The following is a 23669-nucleotide window of genomic DNA, read 5'->3' on the forward strand; positions in this document are numbered from 1 at the left end:
TTGTGATGATTAGAGAGTAGTCCAGTACCCAAATTCTAATAAGTTGAAGTATTATGGAAAGAAGACCCTCGATGGAACGTCGTGCTTGGAACGGTATGTCATACCTGTTCATAGAGGGTAATAAAGAGAGTAGAAGAAGAATTTGTGATGTATGGGACGATAGAGGCCTTGACGGCTCATCATAGCCACGACGGTCAGTCAACCCAGCCGCGTTTTGACAAATTTTTAGTAATTAGATTCGTTCTTTTATTAGGTTTTTTGTTTTTTTTAAATAGTTCGAAAAACCTCAATTTTGGGGTTAGACTCTTTAAGATTAAACTATTTGTTAGTAGACTCTTTGATATTAGCCTTTTTGATTGTTAGACGTTTTGATTGTTAGACTTTTGGAGAATCTTTAGTTTTCTTGTTCATGTATTGAAGGATTAATTTCAGTAATTGATACACTTTTTTAGGAATTTATTGTTAGTGCGCTTGTTGATCAATCAACTGAACTTCTGGATTTTATTCTTTCACAATAAAGTTAGTGCATGAATTTCTATATTACATATATGAATATCGTGATTATGACTATGGGTAACTAAATTCCATAACTAGGGTTGTGTGAACCATGGGTGAATAATGAGGTAAAATCTAACTAAAATAACAATTCTAGAATAGTTTCTTGCACGTATTGATAATTCTTTCATTTAGAAATCTTTTTAACGGATGGCCAAAGTTAGTACTCGCCTTAATGCTACTTGCCGAACCAAGGAGGTAGATAATAGGAAAATAATTATCAACATAGATTTAGTGTATTCTATCTAATAGGTTAGTGTTGATTGATAAGAGGTAATAACTAAGTCGAATATTGAATACAATGCTTAATATGAGGTAAAGGTAAGGGTTAGTGTACCAACACACATAGGCGGACCAAGGTGCGGAGTAAAATTATCTAGATGCCGGACCAAGGAATTAGAAATACATAACTTATCACTTTACATGCAAGATACTAGGAAAGAATTGTTATAGTTAAAATTATCAAGTTAGGAACCTGTAGGGAGCACTTAAACCCTAGTTACTTTTATTAATTGATTAAACTCCAAGATTTGAATTTGTTAGTTGTTTAATTTAATCTAGTTAATTATTTTCATTAATTAGAAATAAAAATCACCCCCTTTACTGTCTTTTGTTTTCTAAGGAAAAAATTGACTAAATAATAGTAATAATATAATAAAGTTAAGTCTAAACTATTTTCCTCGTGGGAACGATCCCAACCTCATTAGTTGGGTTCTTTACTTTATACGACCGCTTTACTTATTATTTGAGAAGTACGTTTGAGCGTAATTGAAATTTGGCGCCGCTGCCGGGGATAGTAGCTTTTAGATTAACTTAAACTTATTACTAAAGTTTAGTCAATATTTTCTTGATTTTACTTTTCTATTGTTTTTTATTCTTGCAGAACTATCTTCCTTGTATGCCAAATAAACGGAGAGGAAGAGAACTCTTGTTTCCCTACGATCATGAATTAGAGCGTACACTATGCAATATGAATCGAAACTTGGGTATCAACGACAATGATCCAAACCAGAACATCCCAGCTCCTGTTGATGTTCATGGTCAGTTATTACCCGATAATTCGGGTGAAAATCAACAAAGGAGACAAAATCCCACTCCACGCCCTCAACAATTCTACAGAGGTTATGATAATATTCCATACTCGGATGGTCCACTTGTCTTTCCCCCTCTACCACAAGGCCACACCTTTGTGGTAACTAGTAGTCTGATGCAAATGCTCACTGCTAGAGGTTTGTTTTCAGGGCTACCTTCTAAGGACCCACATGCCCATATAGCTAAGGTAAGGGCAGTGAATAAAAGTTGTTTATGGAGGCCTGATTTGGATTTGGATGTAATAGGTCTAAGTGTATTTCCTCTCTCACCGACGGGAGAGACTTCTATTTGGTTCAGTGAGATCCCTCATAACTCAATTTTAACTTTTAACCAACTAAGGGATGTTCTCTTAGCATGTTACTACCCGGTCTCCAAGAAACTAAACCATAAAGAAAGAGTGAAAAACTTTTTGGCACTACCAGGATAGTCAGTTCTTGGGATTGATTCACCTCATTTTTGAAATGTGTGCCCAATCACCGCATAGATGATGAGTCACTGAAGGGATACTTCTATCAGGGACAGGATGATAATAATAAAGTGGTATTGGATAATATAGCGGGTGGTTCTTATGGGGAGTGTCCTTATGCCGAGATTGCATAAAAGTTAGAGAAAATCTCCCAAAATAATAAAGCTAAGAGTACTGGGAAGTCAGATACTTGGAGAAATACCTTCGCAGTGCAATCCACTCACAACCTAGCCATACATGAGATTCGTGAAAAGTGGCTCAGATGAGAACTGATCTTGGGTTGGTATTAAAACATGTCACTGGGGTGTAGAAAAGATAAATGCAGTTAACTAATTGTCTAAACCACCACCACCAAATGATGAATGCTATTATGAGGAGAATTCCTATGCGGTAAATGAGAAGACGGGGGGTTTCCAACCGAGTGCCCAAGTCTCAAATCAGGAGAGTTGGCGCCAAGGTCAAGGAAACCAATGCCGCATCTCTGCTAACTATAATCGTGAGGGTCATTATGTCTGAGATGGAAACTACAACCGCGACAACAACTTCAACATGGGTAAATATGGTAACAGAAATGATAGGAATGGGCCCTATGTCCCTCCTCAAAATCGTGAAGTTACTCCCACGGATGGTGGAGATAGTATGGAGAAAGTTGAGGATATGTTGCACAAAATGATGAAGGGGTTCGATGCTAGTGATGAGCACATTAACGAGTTAAGGATTGATTTAGCAGGTATCGGGCGGAAAGTCGATACACATGCAATAGCGATTAAGCAGATTGAGTTGCAAATGTCCTAATTATCTGCGACTGTGAACACACGGCAACTGCGCACTCTTCCTAGCAACACTATCCAAAATTTGAAAAATGAGGGACACTGTATGGCAATCACTACTCGGAATGGTAACCAAACCATTGACCCACCTATGTCGTCTAATGCGGAAAAGGTTATAAAAGATAATGATAAAGTGGTAGAGGTTTGTGGTGAAGTAGAAGATAACATGGGAAGAGATGGTGAAGTGCCTACAAAGGTAACTCCCATGCCTAGACCACCACCCCCTTTCCTCAAAGATTAATGAAAAGACCGAGGATGGTAAATATTGGCGTTTAATAACAATGTTGGAGCAGCTTTCTATCAATGTCCCTTTGGTAGAAGCTCTAGATCAAATGCCTGGTTATGCCAAGTTTATGAAAGATCTGGTTATAAAGGAAAGAACAGTCACTTTCGAGGATGATGATAGAATGCAATATTGCACTGCTATTGCAATAAGATCTCTAGTACAAAAGAAAGAAGATCGGGTGCGTTCAATATTCCTTGTAAGTCGGGTCATTACATTTTGCGAAAGCATTATGTTAATCTAAGGGTAAGCATAAATCTCATGCCCCTCTTAATTTACAAGAAGTTCGACTTGGGTGATCCAAAACCCACTGCGATGCGACTACTGATGGCCGATCGAATATTAAAAAGGCCTATAGGGATACTCCACGATGTCCTAGTAAAAGTGGAGTCGTTCATATTTCCATTAGATTTTGTTATTATTGATTGTGAAGTCGATTTTGGAGTTCCTATTATTCTTGGGAGGCCATTCCTCGCTACAGGTAAAGCCTTAGTTGATATGGAAAAGGGGCAGATGTATTTTTGATTGAACAATGAAGAAGTGACCTTCAACATTTGAAGGTCCGTGAGGCACAGTGGTGAGCTCCAATCGGTATATACTATATCCTACAAAGAAAATATGAAGAAGCACCATGACCTAAAAATTAAAAAACGAGAGATTATGGTTGGGGATTTGGTGCTTTTATACAATTCGAGGGTGTGTTTGTTTCCGGGAAAGCTCAAGTCCAACTGGACTGGCCCTTACTTGATTACCCAACTATTTCCTTATGGAGCAGTTGAGTTAGAAACCAAGGAGGCTGTGTGGTTTAAGGTGAATGGACAATGATAAAAACTCTATTTTGGGTATGCTGAATCGGCAAATGAAGTGATCGAGGTTCACAATCTTAATGAAGGATGAGTGTTCAAGTGTCCTCAGTCGTTCCGCGACGTTAAATCAGGCGCTGGTTGGGAGGCAACCTGATACTTATAGTTTTATTTCTATTAATGGTATCATTTTCTACTAATGGGTTTTAAATTTTCAGGTAGCACATCACCAAGAAATTCTGCAGAAAATCATTCTTTAACAGTCACTGACGGATACATCGACGGACCGTCACACATGCCACGGACCGTCACATGAATCTGTCGTGGTAGGTACGCCTTTTATTTTTTTCTAAATTAGGGCACACGCAACAGAACCCATGACGGACTATCGCATTCGCGATGGACCATCATCAAAGATTCATTGCGTCATAAACCAGCAACCCGATCCGACATGGCTGGGGAATGTTAAAATATGTCAACATTTAAAAAAAACCACCCCTTCATTTCAACCATATTTTTCCCTCTTTCTCCCATTACCTCCCTTTCAAAATTCCAACTTCCTACCTCTCTTCTCTATCAACTGATCACTTCCCAAATCCCCAATTCCGAATATCTTCTTTCTACTGGTCGGAGTCTTCTGCTGTTGATCTGTTCTTGATAAACAAGTTTCTCACTTGCTTGATTTTCTCCTCTTCTCAGGTATGTATCTCTAATATCTACCCATTTACATTGCATTTTTGTTTTTTAATTTGTATTATCCTATTTCTTTTTGGTGGGTCTTCATTCTTTGATCCAATTTTGTCTGACCTAGGTTGAGAATCCTCCAATTTTATCATTGCTGGTTTGCTAGGTATTTGGGTTCTAAACATTAAGGTTAACACTAAGTATTCCATTTGTGTCACAGAGGATGATTGTGGCATCCACGGTTCTGTCACTGAATTACAGAATGAGACCCCGATGACGGACCGTCGTTCCCACGATGGACCGTCATAAGGTCTGTTCAAACACCCCACTGTTCGTTTTCTCTAAGTGTCCACCAATATAAACACTCAACGGACAGTCGTTCCCATGACGGTCCATCCTGCACAACCGTTCTGGTTGTCAGAGACCCTATTCCTTAGGGTCTCCAATTTTTTTAAGTGTCTTCTGACAAACATCTATGACGGACCGTCATAGCAGCGATGGTCCGTCCTTCTCAACCGTTCTTGTTGTATGAGACCCTTTTCCTAAGGGTCTCCAACTTTTTCTAAGTGTCCTCTGACGTACATCTACGACAGACCACCATACTCTCGAAGGTCCGTCCCACACAACAGTCATGGTTCTCAAAGGCCCTTGTCCTAAGGGTCTCCATTTTTTTTCTAAGTGTCCTCTGAGGGACATCTACCACGGACCATCATATCCCCGATGGTCCGTCCTACAAAACCGTCATGACGGTCAGAGACCCCTCTCCTAAGAGTCTCCATACCTTTTTCCAACTTCCCCACGATGGAGATCGAAGATGGACCATCATTGTCACGACGGTCCATCCTTCTTAGCCGTCATAATTATCAAATAATTTCCTTCAAGGGTCTCTACACAAACATTGTCGAAGTAAGACATGACGAACCCCATGATGGTCCGTCGTAGTCACGACGAGCCATCACCTGGTCCATCGTATTTCACTGTTACTACCGAGATATCATTACAACTTTTCTCTTATATTTAGTTTGTGTTGTTTGTCCTTGTCTTGTTTTCTCCTTCTAGTACTAATATTAATTCTTTACAGATACTATCTCCAATGGTACCAAAATAAGATTGAGTTTAATCACGTGGGTGTTCAAAGTATGTCGCCCCATCACGAGCTGCACGTGCAACCAGAGCTACGCCCAAAAAGGTGGTAACCGGCGTAGTGACTGCCTCCAAGTCTGATGAAGAGCGCACACTGACCGGCACACCTTCTGGGTCAGCTACACATGAAGAAAGAGTGTCTGGTTCCTTAGGAGTTTCATGCTCGCAGGAAGCCTCCGAGTCCGCAGAAGTCCCTGCACCCGCCACAGCTGCACTGTCTGCATCGTCTGATGAGGCTAACAATCGTGATTCCACTCCAGGCTCACCGACTGGTACTCTCACCCCGGTCCCAGACCAGCCAAACCGGTGGTGTGTCGACGGGCAATACCAAGTGTATTCATATGCCAAGTTTCTAAATGATAAAGGCGTTATGACACAGACCCTTAAACTGGAGAGGCGGGTCCTTATGGGAAATATCCCCACCATGACAGAGATCCACAATCTTTTCACCAGACACCGGCTAGCGTGGACAGCTTGTTTTTTAGGCCGCTATAGTGAGGAGTTGGTCCGAGAGTTTTACACCTATTACATGGCTACTCTTGACACAGATAGATAGGTGGGCTGCCCCCGCCAAAAAATCCCCACTTGATCATGTTCGAGTATGAGGCATACAGGTCGACATCTCCCTGCCCGCCATCCACCGATATTTGTATGATGAGGATTTTGATGCCAATAGGACCCCTCTCACCGCCATGTTCGACTACCAGTGGCAAATTGTAAAATATGGCCAATTCTTGCATGAGCCATCGCTGAGAGAGACCACCAAGAGGTGGATGGCCCTGCACTTGTCTATTTATGGAGAGGGTGCTGACTGGGTAACGGAGCTGAATGGAGCCATCATGAAGGCTAACTTGACCTTCACGGCTAAGTTTTTATGGTTTATTTTCCGCCACTGCCTTTCCCCCACGGCAGGTGATAATATAGTCACATGAGATCGTGCAAGATATTTTTCTTATGCAGGTCCGCATGTGTGCCCAACTGGCACATTGATCTGCTCAAGAATCCGCAGAGCACTGTTGATATCGGCCTCATCAGGGATGAAGCCAATGATTTGCTCCACGCAGAGGGCCCCGTGCAGAGTTGCCTCCACTTTGTGAAAATTTGGCTGATACATTAGCACATGCTCGAACGGCTATACAAGCTACTTCCGAAACCACTAACACTACCCCAATCGAGTCTATCTCGGGTAGTAACACTGATCCTAGCTCCTCTCACTCAGCCCCTTTCCCCGCTCTTGTCTCGCTGGTTAAGTTCCAAAAACTAGAGGTTCATATGGCTACACTTCTTCATCACATCCAGCCTTGGATGCAGAGGTCAATTGTTGAGGAGGAGGAGCACTTGGAGCATAGAATGGTACAACACATAGAACCGAAGATCGCTAAGGTTCATCAGCACTTAGACGCTTTTGAGTTGCAGGTGCTAGCCCAACCAGCCCCTATGGTGGACATCTCGACCCTTCAGGACGTGGTTGAGAGTCTGTGAGCGGATATTGATATGATCCTAGAGGCTAGCGTGCCTGAGTCTGAGTCCCCTTCTGCAGAGCCTACTCAGGACAAAGTGATGGCTGCCTTATTTTCCACTTCTGAGATTCCACCACCTCTCCCTCGGGAGCATTCCAAGAGGCATAGGGCTCTAGAGGAGGATGAGGCTAGATCACGGAATAAGGAGTGTCGTGAAATGGAGGCTGTGAGGAGAGCCTCGCTTGCTAATGAAGAGGCGCGTCGCATCAGAATTGTAGAGTCAGCTGTTGGGGCATCTAGCTCCAGAGATTTGGAGACAGCGGGAGGCACTACTGATAGTGTTGTTGCTGATTAGGACACTACTAAGGGTGTTCAGACTACATAGGTAGTGGGTTTCGGGAAACTAGATCCACCAACTTGCTGATCGTCGGTGCTTTGCACCTCAGGTTTGCTTCACCTACCACTCTCGTATCTTAATTTATTTTATGCATTGGGGAAAATTGCATATGTTTTTGTTGGGGGTGGGGTAAATGGAAAGTGAGTGCTAGGGTGAAGTCTGAGTATCCCAATTCACGATCATCTTTTAGGGTTTTCTTGCCTGTGTTCTTTTTCCCTATGAGACTGATTATTTTTTTATTGTTGAATCGGCATGTCTAGATCTTGTGTATATAGTATAATTCTGAACCATGATGGCTAAAATAAAAAAGATATTATGATGTAATGAAAATGATGCATGGCTAGGCACAGTAATTGATAAATGTATGGCTTTAAGCATGACATAGAGATACACCACTGCATGACCCTAAGTTTAAGACTCGAACTAGGTGTCTGATAATCTGGTATAGTAATGAAATTTCAACTGAGTGTGAGGAAAATTTGAATAGTCCACTATTTGTACTGAGCTAGAACTTGCCTGGTTAATCCTGCTAAAAGTAAGATGTAATAGAAAATTAGGAAAGGATCATAGGCCCTTGTTCAATATAGACAATTTTTAGCCCGAATTAAAAAAAACTAAATGAAATTAATCCCTTTTTGATCCAAATAATTTGAGCTTTAAATAGACCTTTCTTTTTCACTGCAACTCTGTTTTTTGGGAATAATATATTGGCTTGGTCCCTCTTTGGACATGTGCATCTCAGCTTATGCCAAAAGCATAAGTTGAGGGTGGATAATGCAGTAAACAACCTTTTTGTGGCCCTAACCCAACATTGGGTATTGTGTACTTTGACTCATGGCAAATCAATGAGTTGAGGGTGGCTATTATGAGGAATGCTCTTGAAAGTGGGGTTCAAAGAACAAAGAGAGAGAAAGAACCAAAGTAAAGTGACTCAAGAACCAGTTGAAAAAAAAGTGAAATAAAAAAAATATAATAAATACAAGCAAGAAAAGAAGAGAGTCACTTACACAAATGAAGAAAGAAGGGAAAATAGCAAGGTGAAAGAATATGAGAAATTGGGCGAAATAAAATGATTAAAAGAGGTATGTTTAGCCGATATGTCAAGGAGGGCAAAAATTCACTAATGTATACCTCAATCTACCCTACCTGGCCCTGATCCTATGTTACAAGCTAAGAGAGTCCTATCGTGATCCTAAAAGTTGTATGGCGAACTTAAAGAAGTGAAAATAAGGGCAAGCTTATGGCAATATGTATGAATCAGTTGTGAATTTGTTCTGAGAGTGAGTGTTGAAAAGTAATCCTTATACTCAAACTTAAATCATTGTGTGAAAAATGAGGATGTTGTTTTGAAGTGAGGATACTAGTTGCAATACCGAAAATATTACCACCTCGGTGAGAAATTGAAGAGGATAGGTGTCAGTGCGTAGTGAGTCTGTGTTATGGTTTGATTCCACATAATCCAAGCCTAATAGTGATAACATGCATTAACATGATGATACTGATCGGGATTGATAACGAAATGATTGCGAAAGCTAAAATATAGATACTATTGTACAAAGATTTTGTAGTAAGTCATAGTGCCTCGCTTGAGGACAAATAATGAATTTAAGTTGAGGGTAATGATATACCGTGGTTTCACGGTATTTTTAATGCTTTATCCTTAAGTTTAGTGTGTGTCCAAATGCCTTTTTGTATTGATTTTTATGTAAGTTTTTCTCTTTATTTGCAGGAAATCTGTCCAAAGATGAACATGGAAGTTTTTGAGCGAGAAATGAAGAAGAGACCACCTACGGAGCTTATGAAGGTCCGTGAAGGTTGTGACGGTCTGTAGGTGTCATCGTAGTGAAGTTGCTAAAGGAAGATGGGGAAGTCTAACCCAAGTGTGGGATTACAGAAGTCCATGACGGACCGTCATAGCCACGACGGTCCGTCCTGCTGGTTCATCGTCATGATCAGAGAGTAGTCCCAGTACCCCAATTCCAAGAACTTGAAGTATCATTGAACGGAGATCCTCGACGGACCATCGTCCTTGGAATGGTCCATCATACCTGTTTGTCGAGGGTAATGAAGAGAGCATCAGAAGAATTTTTGAAGTATGGGACGACGAAGACCATGACGGCCCGTCATAACCATGATGGTCCGTCACGAGGTCCGTTGACCCAACCGCGTTTTGACAGATTTTTTGTAATTGGAGTCCTTCTTTTGTTAGGTTATTGTTTTTTTATAAATAGTTTGTAAGACCTTGTTTTTGGGGTTAAACTCTTTTTGGTTAGACTCTTTGTTAGTAGACTCTTTGATATTAGACTTTTTGATTGTTAGACTTTTGGAGAATCTTTAGTTCTCTTGTTCAAGTATTGAAGGATTAATTTCAGTAATTGATACACTTTTTCTGGAATTGATTGTTGGTGTGTTTGTTGATTAGTCAACTGAACTTCTGGATCTTATTTTTTCTCATTAAAGTAAGTGCATGAATTCTTATATTACATATATGAATATCGTGATTATGTCTATGGGTCACTAAACTCCATAACTAGGGTTGTGGGAACCAATGATGAATAATGAGGTAAAATCTTACTAAAATAACAATTCTCGAATAGTTTCTTGCATGTATTGATAATTCTTTCGTTTAGAAATCTTTTTAACGGATGGACAGCGTTAGGCTCTCCTTAATGCTACTGGACGGACCAAAAAGGTAGATAATAGGAAAAGAATTATCAACATAGATTTAGTGTATACTCTCTAATAGGCTATTGTTGATGGGTACGAGGTAATAACTTAGTCAACTATTGAATACAATGCTTAATATGAAGTAAAGACAAGGGTTAGTATAGCAACACACGTAGCCGGACCAAGGTGTGGAGTGAAATTTTCTAGATGCCGGACCAAGGATTTAGAAATACATAACTTATCACTTTGCATGGAAGATACTAGCAATGAATTGTTATAGTTAGAATTATCAAGTTAGGAACCTGTGGGGAACACTTAAACCTTATTTACATGTATTAATTGCTTAAACTCGAAGATTTGAATATGTTAGTTTTTTACTTTAATCTAGTTAATTATTTTCATTAATTTAGAAATAAAAATCCCCCCTTTACTGTCTTTTGTTTTCTAAGGAAATAATTGACTAAATAATAGTAATAATAGAATAAAGTTAAGTATGAACTATTTTCCTCGAAGGAACGATGCCAACCTTATTAATTGCGTTATTTACTTGATATGACCGCTTTACTTTTTATATGAGAAGTAAGTTTGAGCGTTATCAGAACCCATGATTTTTCTCTATTCCTAAATTATGTCTTTATGAATTGGGTTAGTTGATAAACAATGCATGCACTAAAACTTCTTTAAAATGTCTTTAGATTATTGTAATATGTCATTACCTATGCCTTTTTATAATAAATTTTTGGTGTACAGGTATTGAGATGTTTAGACATGAAGGAAAGTTATAAGCAATTACTAGTCGAATTAGAATCATGAATTTGATGTTGATCCACTTGAAAGGTGGAGGCGTTTACTTATTATGTACATTGTGACAATGGCCTTGATGGCATAGTGTGAGAAATTGAAGTGTTATCATGATATTTTTATATATGAATGAGAATTCAATGAAACTACTCTAAATATTGTTTAAATATAAATGTGTTATTATTGAAAAGCTATTCTCAATTTGATACTTGTGAATATTGATGATAGAATAAGAAGGATTCTTCAATATATTGAATATGTCAAATTGGTAGGTCTTAAACATCCTTTTCTTGTATAAATTGTTATATTGTTGATTGTTGAATCCTTGGATTGGTGGGCTAGTGGAACCCTTCCATACATGCTTATAATGAACCTTGGGATTGGTAGTCTTACGACACACTTCCATTAATGATAGTTTTGAACCTTGGATTTGCTAGGCTTATTTCAACTTTCCATGAAGGTTAATAATGAGCCTTGAATTGGTAGTCTCATGGCACTCTTTCAAGAGGAGTAATGAGTTATTAACAAATGTAACTTGAATCGGTAGGTTCAAGTTATTCTTTCATGTGTTAATGAATGTATTCGGAGTCGGTAGGTCAATGGAACCGCAGTCTATATGTACAGATGTTAATGTAATTAACTATTCTATGGGTATGTAGGCTGTAAACCTAGTGGATTTAGTTAGATGAAAGGCATGAGTTTGAATTATTATCTACCTTATGCATAAACTATGTCCCATCATACGTATAACTAGTTGGTCCACCTAATCTATGTGAACCAGTCTTTCTTAGAAAAGTCGACCACCACTTAATGGTGTGGGATTTATGACATCGTATTCTATGACGAGATCTCGTGTCTATTAATGTATCAAGGTCATAATGTATTTTCAATGCATTTTGCTTCAGAGTTGTGTGTGTCTAGAGACTTTTTTAGTAGTTTTAAAATGTTTTATATTTATTTTGCAGGAAAAATATTAATTTTGAAAATGCTGAAGGCTGCTGAAAAAGTGAAGAAGACGACCGACGAATGGCATAGACGGCTCATCGTTCAATCGATGGCTTGTAGGTGGTGACATCGATGTACTGTTAAGGCTAACATAAAAGATCAGGGAGATTTGAATAAGAATGGAACCACGAGAGCATTGTTGTCCATTGATTGATCGAAAAATCATATTGTTGAATCGTCGATTGGTTCAAAAAAGATTCCATTACCTAACTTTTCAAGATTCTGAGTGTGGAGCGACGAAGGAGCATCTATGGACAGTAGGTGATTCGATGGACCGTACTTTAGGTTCTTCGTTTGATTCAGAAAAGATGTTGATCTGATTAACAAAACTAATTCCAAGTCAGGACTGATAGAAGCAGTCGACACACCATCATTCTCATTAGGGTCGTAAATTAAAGCAGCGTCAACTGAACAAACTTTCCTTATTTTTATTCCTTTTTCTTTAGGACTATGTTTTCTATAAATAGGGAACTAAAATTAAATATTTGAGGTTGGATACTCTTGTTTTTGTTCTATTTTATGTTGGAGATTATTGGTTGCAAACTTTTAGTAATTATTTATTTCCATATTAATGTTAAAGAAATTTTTGTGCAATTTCAAGGTTATTTTATGGGTTTTTTGTTATTGTTACGTAAGCATGAATTCTTTCTTAAAAGCCATGAATTGTGATCTTGCTTGCATGGGTAACTAAATCCACTACTAGGGTTGTGGGAACCATGGGTAATTAATAAAGTAAACCTAGCAAATAAGAAATTCTCAAATAGTTTTGTATTGATAATTCTTTTGCCTACAAGTCTTTTTAACGAGTGCAAGCGTTAGAACTCGCTTTGTTCTACTTGTCGGACCAAGGAGATAGTTAATAAGAAAAGAATTATCAACATAAAATTAGTGGGATACTATCTAATAGGCTTGTGTCGATTGGTGTGAAAGAATAACTAAGCCATACATCAATTATGATGTCTAATATGAGGTAAAGGTAAGGGTTAGTAAAGTATACACACATAGCTTGACCAAGGTACAGGGTGAAATTCTTTAGATGGCGGATCAAAGATTTAGAGATACATAACTTACCATTTACATGCAAAACACCAGGGAAGAATTGTTATTGCAAGAAATACCGCGTTATGAACCAATAGGGAACACATATATCGAGTTAGTTTTACAACCTGATAAAAACTCAATCTCTTACTTTTGCTCACTTGTTAACTTATTATTGTTTAAGAAACTTGTTTCATAAATACCCCCTTTAATTATTTGCTTTTGGAGAGACCTTGACTAAATAGACGTGATTGTGAATTGAAGTTAAGTCAGCCATTTTCCTCGTCGGATCGACCCCAACATAATAGTTGGGTTATCTACTTAATTACAATATCTTATATTTCTTTATGGAGGTATTATTTGAGACTATCAAATTTTGGCATCGCTGTTGGGGATTTTGACTTTTAGATTAACTTTAATTATATTATTGACATTTAGTCAATGATTTCCTGATTTTACTTTATCTTTTTGCTTCGGTTTCTTTCAGGTCTATTTTTAGTGCATGCCAAGTACACAAAGACGACGAGAACCACTCATACCATTCTATTTCAAGCTTAACCTCACATTCAGTAGGTTGGAAAATCAACATATACCAACCAATCTGGGTGATGGTGGAATTTGTCAGCCTTCATTGCCGATTATGGCACCCAACCAAGATTGTGATGATAGTCAATTATGTAATGCTTTGAGGATGCAGCGTTCAATCCATGACCTCAAGATTTTTATAAAGGCAATGTGAACATCACTAATTCTGATGTGCCTCTTGTCCTACCTCCTCTACACCGTGGACACACATTCGTAGTGACGAATAGCTTGATGAAGATACTCATCGCGAACGTTTTATTGGAAGAACTACAATCACATGACTCATATGCTCACACATACAAACTGAGGTCTATGTATGAATTGTGTGGGTAGGCCAGAATTGGATATGAATGTCATCGGATAGGAGATGTCGTGATTGGTTTTCTGATCTACCCTATAACTCCATCTATACTTGGGATTAGTTGAGAGATGTGTTGTTAGAAAAGTAATACTAGTTTCCAAGTATCTCAACCACAAGGATAAGGTGAAAAACTTTGTGGCAATAGTTGGAGAGTGTGTGAGTAGCTCTGGGAACAGATTTATTTTGTTCGTGAAAGGTGTCACAAACCACTGCATTGATGATGATTCGTTGAAAGAGTACTTTTAGAGAGGTCAACATGATAACAATAAAGTAGTGCATGATACTATTGTGGGTAGTTCCTATAAAGAGTCCAAATATGCAGAGATCACAGAGAAGTTAAAGAAGACATCTCGAAACAACAACGCTTGGGAGCTAGAAAGTAAGAGTCTAGGAGAAACACCTTTGCAGTACAAGCTACAAATAACCCAGCGACAAATGAGATTCATGAGGAGATTGGCAGATAACAACCGAGTTAGGGTTTGTCTTGTAACATGTGAGTGGAGATTCAGATAAGGTAAATGCGGTGAACTACTTGACTAAACCACCACCGTCGGTAGATGAGTACTATTATGAAGAAGATGTCTATGCAATAAATGATCAAAACTGGGGTTTCCAACAAAATGCCAAGGCTCTAATTAGGAAAATTTGCACCAAGGTCAAGGAAACAAAGGTAAAAATTATAGTAACTACAACTGAGAGCTTCAATATGTTCGAGATGAGAAGTACAGCCGCAAAATCAGCTTTAACCAGAATAACTATGGTAACATGTATGATCAGAGTGGGCCTTGTATTCTTCAACAAAATTGGGAAGTTTCTCCCGAGGAAGATAGAGGTAGTATGGCGCGAGTTGAGGATACGTTACAGAAGATAATGAGGATGTTTAATGTTAGTGATTAGAATGTCAAGAATATGAGAGGTGATCTAGATAACATTAGATAGAAGGTGGACACACAAGCGGTTACGATTAAGTATCTTGAGTTACAAATGGCTCAATTGTCCACTACGGTGAACCCACGCCAATTTGGAACTCTTCCTTGAAACACTATCCAAAATCCTAAAAATGATGGGTAGTGCATGACATTCACAACTCGAGGGGGAAAGCAGACCATTGATCTACTTATGTCATCGGTAGTAGAAGATGATTTGAGAAAAGACAAAGAGGTAGTAGAAGCTAGTGGATAATTGGTGGACAAAATGGTGAAAGAAGAAGAGGTATCCCAGAAAGTGGTCCCCATTCCTTAACCTCTACCACCATTCCCAGAGAGATTACTGAAGAAGAATGAGGATGGTAAATATTGGCGATTCATCACTATGTTGAAACATATTCCCATCAATGTCCCTTTGATTGAAGTTTTGGAACAAATTACCGGTTATGCTATGATTATGAAGTATATACTAACTAAGAACAGATCGGTGAGCTTTGAGTATCATGACATAATGTGACATTGTAGTGATATTGCTACAAGATCTCTTGTGCAGAAGAAGGAAGATCTTGGAACTTTCACTATTTTATGTACAATCAGGTTGCTACACTTTGATAAAGAACTATGTGATCTTGGTGCAAGCATAAATCTCATGCCTTTTTCCATTTATAAGAAGTTAAGCTTGGTTGACCCAAAACCTACCACAATGCGGTTACTGATGGCTTGATCAAATGGTGAAGAAGCCCATTGGTGTACTCCATGATGTGCTTATAAAAGTGGAGTCATTTATATTTCCAGCCGACTTTGTGATTATTGACTGTAAGGTCGATTTTGAGGTTCGCATTATTCTAGGGAGGCCATTCCTTGCATCCGGGCGTGTATTTGTTTATATGGAAAAAGTTAAGATAATGTTCAGGTTGAACAATGAAGAAGACATTTTCAACATATGTATATCCATAAAACAGAGTGGTGATCTCCAAACGGTATCTGATATATCTTATAGGGTTGAGAGTGTATCAGAGGTACAAATTGAAGAGCGACTAGGTGTCGAGGCACTAGCGGCAGTGATTATGAATTTTAAAATTTATGGTATTGAAGAGTATGGGTCGTTGGTAGTTGCACTTGAACGAAAGAAATATCGGTCAAAATCAAAGAAATTAGAGTTAGATAGGAAGCATCGCGATTCTCCACCCGCGAAACCATCTATTGAGGAGGACCAAAAATTAGAGCTTAACGCTTTACAACCTCATCTGAGGTATCTGTTCTTAGGTAGAGATGACACTTTGCTAATAATTGTAGCAGATTTGAATGAACAAAAAGTAGAGGGACTAGTGGCATTATTAAAGAGGTTAAGACGAGCCATTGGTTGGACTATTACTGACATTATTGAGGTTCCCCTAGTATCTGTTCCCATAAAATCCAAATCATGTCTGATCATAAACCAAGTATTGAGCACTAAAAAAAGGTTGAATCCACCTATGTAAGAGGTAGTGAAAAAGAAGATAATCAAGTGGTTGGATATTTGAGTCATTTAAACTATTGTGGACAGTAGTCGGGTGTGTCTTGTTTAGTGTGTGCCTAAAAAAGGGTCGGATGATAGTGGTACCTAATAATAAGAACAAGCTTGTTCCGATGCCGCCAGTGACCGAATGGAATGTCTCTATGAACTATCGGAAGTTGAATGCTTTCACTTAGAAGGACTATTTTCCCATGCACTTTATAAATTAGATGTTAGACAGACTCGCATGCAAAGGGTGGGATTTTTTTCTTGACGGCTATTTTAGCTACAACCAAATATCAATTACCCCTGAGGGATAAAAAAAGACCACTTTTACTTGCCCATATAGGATATTTTCTTTCAAAAGGATGTCGTTTGGGTTATATAATGTACCGGTCACCTTCTAGCGTTGTATGATATCGATATTCTCTGATATGGTGGAGCACACCATTGAGGTTTTCATGGATAATTTTTTTATGTTAGTGACTTCTTTGATCGGTGTTTGAGTAATTTGGATGAGGTGCGCAAAAAATGTGAACATTGTAATTTGGTGCTGAATTGGGAGAAATGTCACTTTATGGTGATCGAAGGTATAGTTTTGGGCCATCGAATCTGGGAGAAGAGGACAGAGATTAATCGAGCTAAAGTAGAAGTGATAGAGAGGTTTCCTCCATTCCTATCTGCGAAAGGTGTTAAGTTTTCGTGGACATGTTGGCTTTTACCGGAGGTTCATTAAGGATTTTTTAAAAAATGCACATCCTTTGAGCAAACTACTCGAGAAGGAATGCAAGTTCTATTTCAATGAATCCTATCTAAAAGCATTTGGATAGTTGAAGGAGAAGTTGGTGTTCGCGTCCATTATGATTTCATCGAATTGGAATGAGCCATTTGAGGTGATGTGGATGAATAAGGGGTTGCACTTGGTATGATGTTGGGACAGAGAAGGGATAAAATACATCACCCCATTTGCTATGCTAGTATAGACTTGATGAAGCTCATAAAACCTACGCAGTCACTAAACAAGAACTTCTGGAAGTGGTCTTTGCATTTTAAAAGATTCACTCCTATTTGCTTCGCACAATAGTCATAGTGCGTATGGACCACTTCACTTTTAGGTATTTGATAAAAAGGATGCAAAGCCAAGGTTGATCTAATAGGTACTATTGTTGTAAGAGTTTGATTTTTGAGGTAAAATATAGAAAGGGGACTGATAATCAAGTTTTCGATCACTTGTCTAGATTGGAGGATGAATCTATGCATGAATTAGGAGAAAAGGTTGAAATTGATGATGCATTCCCAGATGATCATATATTGGCCGCCTCTCAAGATTTGATCACATGGTTTGTAGACTTTTCAAACTATCTAGAAAGTGATGTAGTTCTGTTGGCCTTATCTTTCTACTAGATGAAAAGGTTCATGCATGATGTGAAAAGTTCTTATCGGATGAGTCTTACTTATATCGGAGTTGTGCTATTGGGAATTTTCATTGCTGTGTACCGGAGGTTGAGATGTTGAGAGTTTTGGAGGCATTTCACTGTTCGCTGGTGGGAGGGCACCATAGTGGTATCCAGACTGCGCATAAGATCTTGCAGTGTGGGTACTATTGGACAACCATTCAACAAAATGCTCATGTGTTTGCAAATTATGTGATTGATGCCAACGAGATGCAGGAATTTCAAAGATTCAAGAACTCCTATTAAATCGTATTCTGGTGATTGAGTTATTCGATGTATGGGTATTGATTTTATGGGCCCATTTGTGAGTTCTCATGAAATGAAGTATATACTTATGGCTATTGACTATGTGTCAAAATGGGTGGAATCAATAAGGCTTCCTAACAATGAAAGGAAGAGTGTCACCACGTTCTTGAAAAGGAATATTTTCTCCTTATTTAGCACACCTAAGGCTATTATTAGTGATAGTGGCTCTCACTTTTGTAATAAGTTGTTCAAAAGGCTATTGGAAAAATATTGGGTTCTCCATAATGTGGATACTCCTTATCATCCACAGAATAGTGAGCAAGTTGAGGTGTCCAATTGAAAGATCAAGCAAATTCTAGCAAAAAAGATTAATGCTAATAAAAATGATTGGTCAAGGAGGCTTGATGATTCTATTTGGGCCTACCGCATTGCGTACAAGAGTCCCATAGGTATGTCTTCATACCAACTTGTATATAGGAAGGCTTGTAACTTTTTGATTGAATTAGAGAACAAAGCAATGTGGGCAATGAGGAAACATAAGATGGATTGTACTAAAACGGCAGAACAAACACTAAATGGGTTGAATGAGCTTAATTATTTTCGCCTCAAGGCCTATGAAAGTTCAGCCATTTACAAAGAGAAGATGAAGAAGTATCATGACCAAAGGATTGAAAAGCGAGAATTTGCAGTTGGTGATTTGGTGCTTCTATTCAACTCTAGGCTACGCTTGTTTCTGGAAAAACTCAAGTCTGAGTGGACACAGTCACTCCTCATAACTAAAGTGTTTTCACATGGAGGGGTTGAGTTGGAGAATAAGCAGGGGACAAAGTTTACAATCTAGGGGAAAAGGATAAAGATCTACCTGGGGCATGCGGAGAGTGTTCATGAAGTGGTTGAGGCCTATCATCTTGATGAAGTCTGAGTAATCAAGGAGCCTTCCATTCAAAGATGTTATATAAAGTGTTTCTTGGGAGGCAACCAAGGTGTATCCTCTAGCCAGTGATAGGTTTTATTTTCTTTGTAGGAATAGTCATTTTTTGTGTCATGTCTTATTTCATCTTTTTTGTGTACTACTTCTGGTTAGAGATTAGCATAGGATCTGTCTCAATAGTGTCCAGAAAAACTCAAAAAGAATAGCCTTAATGGGTATTACATATGAGAGGACCGAAACAAAACTCTACAGAAAATGGTCCGGCGTAGAGGTCTAAGGACCCCATTGATGGGTCTTCGGTCTCTCTAGATACAAGGTATGTCTTTTATAATTGCTAAGTCGAGAATTAATTGATGGACCGATTCAAATTACCTGCGGACCCTCGACAGGGGTTCATCAATCCAAACTACCTGTGATCTAACCCGATCCGGCCGGTAATATTAAAGGACATAATGGTTCACATTCATTACCTCCTTCATATTCTTTTAAAATTCCCTTCAAAAATGGTTTTCTTAATTTATTTCTTTCCTTAATCACCAAAACTCAACCTCTCATATCCCGTTTTACTCAAAACTCAGAATCCTTCGAACTCCCTGAACTCTCTCTTCCCTACATTCTTTTTTCTTTAAATTGTTCTTCGGACAATGATCGAGTTCAGGCGCGTAGGTTAATTCTTGAAAATTCATCTCATAACCACACCACTCCGAACTAAAGGTATTTTAATTTTCTTAAAGTTTGAATTCTCGTTCATAGTTGTTTACAAAAATCATGATGTCGGTCATGACCGTGGAACTAAATTAACTGAAATCACATGCTAAAATTTATGTAGTACATCCTTTCAATGCTAGAGTGAGTTTTTTTTGTTTTTATAAGATGTGGGTATTCCTGTACTTTTTAAAATTCCGACTTAGGGTTTCTTACTTAGGATGAAAGAGAACACAAATTGGTTGAAAATGGAATTCTAGGAATCACGAATTTGCCTTTTGGGTGTTTATATTGCATATCTAATCTTGAATGTGTCAAAAGTGGTCTAAAAATTGGACCTTACAAAAAAGTCCTAAAATTTGTCTCAGACCAGAAGTACAAGACCCCATCGACAAACCTTTGATTGAACAACGGGTCATCGATTGAATGACAGGACATCGATGGGGTCCATCAAGTACACCAACCTAAAAAATAAGTATCAAATGACAAAAGTGGACTAACAGTCCATCAATTGATCGATGAACCGCCTTCACGTCTGTTGTTTCCATATGAGAACTTGTTTCATTAACTTCTAAAATAATCTAAGTGCCAGACGATAGAAGTGGACAACGGTCCATCGATTGATCGATGGACCGTTCTGCACGGCCTTCATTTATATTAGAGAAGACTAATTTTCTTCTTAATTGAATAATTCTAATTGTCAGAGGACAAACCCCATCGACGTATCGTTGTTTCGTCGATGGACCGTCAATTTTTCTCGTCAATCTTAATCAGCAAAAACAAAATTGTGTTGTTTATTTTTTAAATTATCATCGCTCGTTGTATTTCGAATGAGTAGTTATGTTGATTAGCAATTAAAAACTGCTCTACAAGTATAAATGCCTCCCAAAAAGGATATCATCGACTCAAGGGGAAAATCAAAGTCAATGGCCCCATTTCGTCGTATGATCGTCGACTCTTACAATGAGCGAGACCCAGCATACGTCCCTCTAGGTTCCACAACCCCAACTGCAGTTGCAAGAATCACAAGGTATGTCTATTATTCGGAAGGAGCATCAAGCTTCGAATCTGTCTACGCATCAAGGTCAACAAAATCCTTGAGGACGAAGATGGCCACTGCCTCCGGTTCTATTTCTTAGGGAGCCACTAGGTCGGAGGGCCAAAATCACCAAGCCATGTCTAATGAGGCTTCTAGCTTGGAGTCTACACCCATACCCGAGCAGATGACCCCGCACCTATTGCTGAGGAACCTAACTATCGGTGCGTCCATAGCCAATATCAGGTGTACAGGAATGCAAAAATGCTAAATAAAAAAGGGGTGATTAAAAGAATAGTTACGGTGAAGCGCCAAGTGCTCACGTGGATTTGTCATATTTTCTCCGAGATACACAGATTGTTCACCCTGCAAGTTTAAGTTGATGGCTAGGAGTTTGGGATCCTACAAAAAGAATATATTTAGGGATTTCTACGCTTCCTATATGGCTACTCTCAGAGGCTCCATAGATAGGCGTGACAGACCTACCAACGAGGAGTCACTCACCTCTAACTAGTCTGGGGCTTCCGGGTTGATATTTTTGTGGCCACTATCTATCATTTTCTAACCCCAACTACTACAAAATTTGATTACAGGTGGGAGACTGTAAAGAGTGGTAAATTTCAGAGGACCCCAGAATAATGAGAGAAAGTTAAGATATTATTGGCTTAGCATCATGCTATCGATGGGGAAAAGTTTGATTGGGTGTTAGATCCTCGAGGGTTAATTAAGAAGGAGTCCTTCACGTTTGTGGAAAAATTCTTCCAGATCGTAGTCTAACAGCGACTTTCTCACACGAACGCTAATAATATCCTTACCTGGAATAGGGCAGTGTTGGTAGCAACCGTGGTAGCAGGTTTGGAGATAGACTATGCTCGGGTGCTGATATCAGTGATACCTGATAAGGATTAAAGACCTCTACTACTTAATCCTTTGATTCTCTTATATTCCATATTTGCAAAGAGGTTTCGGTACCCATTTGGCACTGTGATACACTACGTACCCTGATGAGGATAGTCGACATAGGCCTCATCAAAGATGAGGCCAATGTAGCGGCACCACGGAGAAGGCCCATGAGCGAGAATTTTGTGGAGATGGTGGACTTAGACCAAGGGGTAGATACTTCTACATCTGAGTCTTCTAAAACCACCCCAATTGACTCCACTCATACTGTCAGTAGGTCCCCCAGCTCCTCTCAATCCGCTCCGCCATCTGCAGCACTGGTTCTTTTAGCACGGGTATAAAAGTTAGAGGCAAAGATGGACACCCTAATCCACGACATGCATCCTTGGATGCAAAAATCCACAAGGTTGCAGAAATCCATTACTGATGTTGAGGATGAAATTGAGAAAAGGGTGGCCCAGCAGACTAAGCATAAAATTTAGGTTTTCCACCAATGCCTAGAAACCTTTGAGCTTTGTGTACTAGCATGAGACCCACGATCGACCTCACTACTCTTCAGGATGTGGTTGCTAGTTTGCTTGCTGATGTTGATGTCATTCTATAAATGAGGGGGCCTGAACCATAGAGTGCACCCATGGATCTTTAAATGGATATAGTGATCGATGCCTTATTCAAGTCCTCTGCTGAGCCACGTGGTCGTACCAAGAGGCACTGCTCCAGCCGCACTATTGAGGTCGGTGATTAGGCCTGTGCAAAAAGAGAGAGTGGACAGATTTAGAGTTGGATAGGAGGGCATCGTTCATAGATGATGAGGCCCGCCAGATTAGAGCATAAGAAATGGATGTTGGGTCATTCACTTTTGTATCGGTGGTTGATTATAGGAGAACTACTGATGGTGTGGAGGTTATCGTGGACACTACTGAAGATGAACCAAGTGTTGATTTTGTGGGTTCTGGGAAAGCAGACCCACCAATATGTTGATAGTTCTTTGGTGCTTTGCCCCACATGTTTTCTTCACCTAACACCCTATCCTTATGATTTTATTGCATTGGGCACAATTTGTGGATGAATGTTTCTAAGGGGGGATAATGTAACACTTCAAAAATCCAAGACATGTTCTAGAGCCTAAAACAAGTTCCATGAGGTTTAGGAACTATTTTAATGTCAATTTTAATGACCATAAGTCATTTAGGAAGTCTAGAAACCAAAACATCCAAGAACGTCCATGACATCGGGAAACTAGTTCGAAGAGGTACTAGTGTGCTTTAGGCTATTTGACTACCTTTTAGGAGTCGGAAATTCATGAAATATGGTGAAAGGGTGCTTAATATGTGCTTAATTTGATTCATGGTCTAAATTTTTTGGCATGAATCCTCAAGAACCAACAAAGGTCCCTTGATGAGGACCGTTGCACGTTGGAGTCAAAAACTACTTGGGCAGTGTGCACCCACAAAAGGCAATCGATGAAACGTGTGTGGATCGATGGGGAATCGATTCCATCTGTCGACCAACACTTAGACAAATCCCTGAAGGACCTGTTTTTCCACATACTTGAACTCATCGAAGGATGAGCAGAACGGAAGGGGGCAAGGGTCGTTGACTGACACACGGACCATTGGTCATGGTCTGGTCTGTGAGGGTCTGACTTTGCTGCATGTTTTTAATTTGTTTCAATAAATTAATTAAGGTATTAGATCGTTCTTTATGGGATTAGGGAAGCCTAATTAGGTTAATTAACAACAAATATACAGACTCCAACTCAATTAGACTAATCGTAACTTACAAACCCAAACTCTCTTCCTTCTC

At 39.1% G+C, this 23669-nt stretch overlaps 1 protein-coding gene across 1 annotated transcript; it reads left to right on the forward strand.

Annotated features, from left to right (window-relative positions):
- The first annotated feature begins 18808 nt into the window (after nucleotides 1-18808).
- On the forward strand, nucleotides 18809-19132 carry LOC101260470 (uncharacterized). Its single transcript, XM_004229088.1, has one exon. The coding sequence runs from the start codon at nucleotides 18809-18811 to the stop codon at nucleotides 19130-19132; it is 324 nt and encodes a 107-aa protein (XP_004229136.1).
- The last annotated feature ends 4537 nt before the right edge of the window (nucleotides 19133-23669 follow it).

This window comes from Solanum lycopersicum, chromosome 1, assembly GCF_036512215.1.
Source record: "Solanum lycopersicum chromosome 1, SLM_r2.1".
Taxonomy (NCBI): Eukaryota; Viridiplantae; Streptophyta; class Magnoliopsida; order Solanales; family Solanaceae; genus Solanum; species Solanum lycopersicum.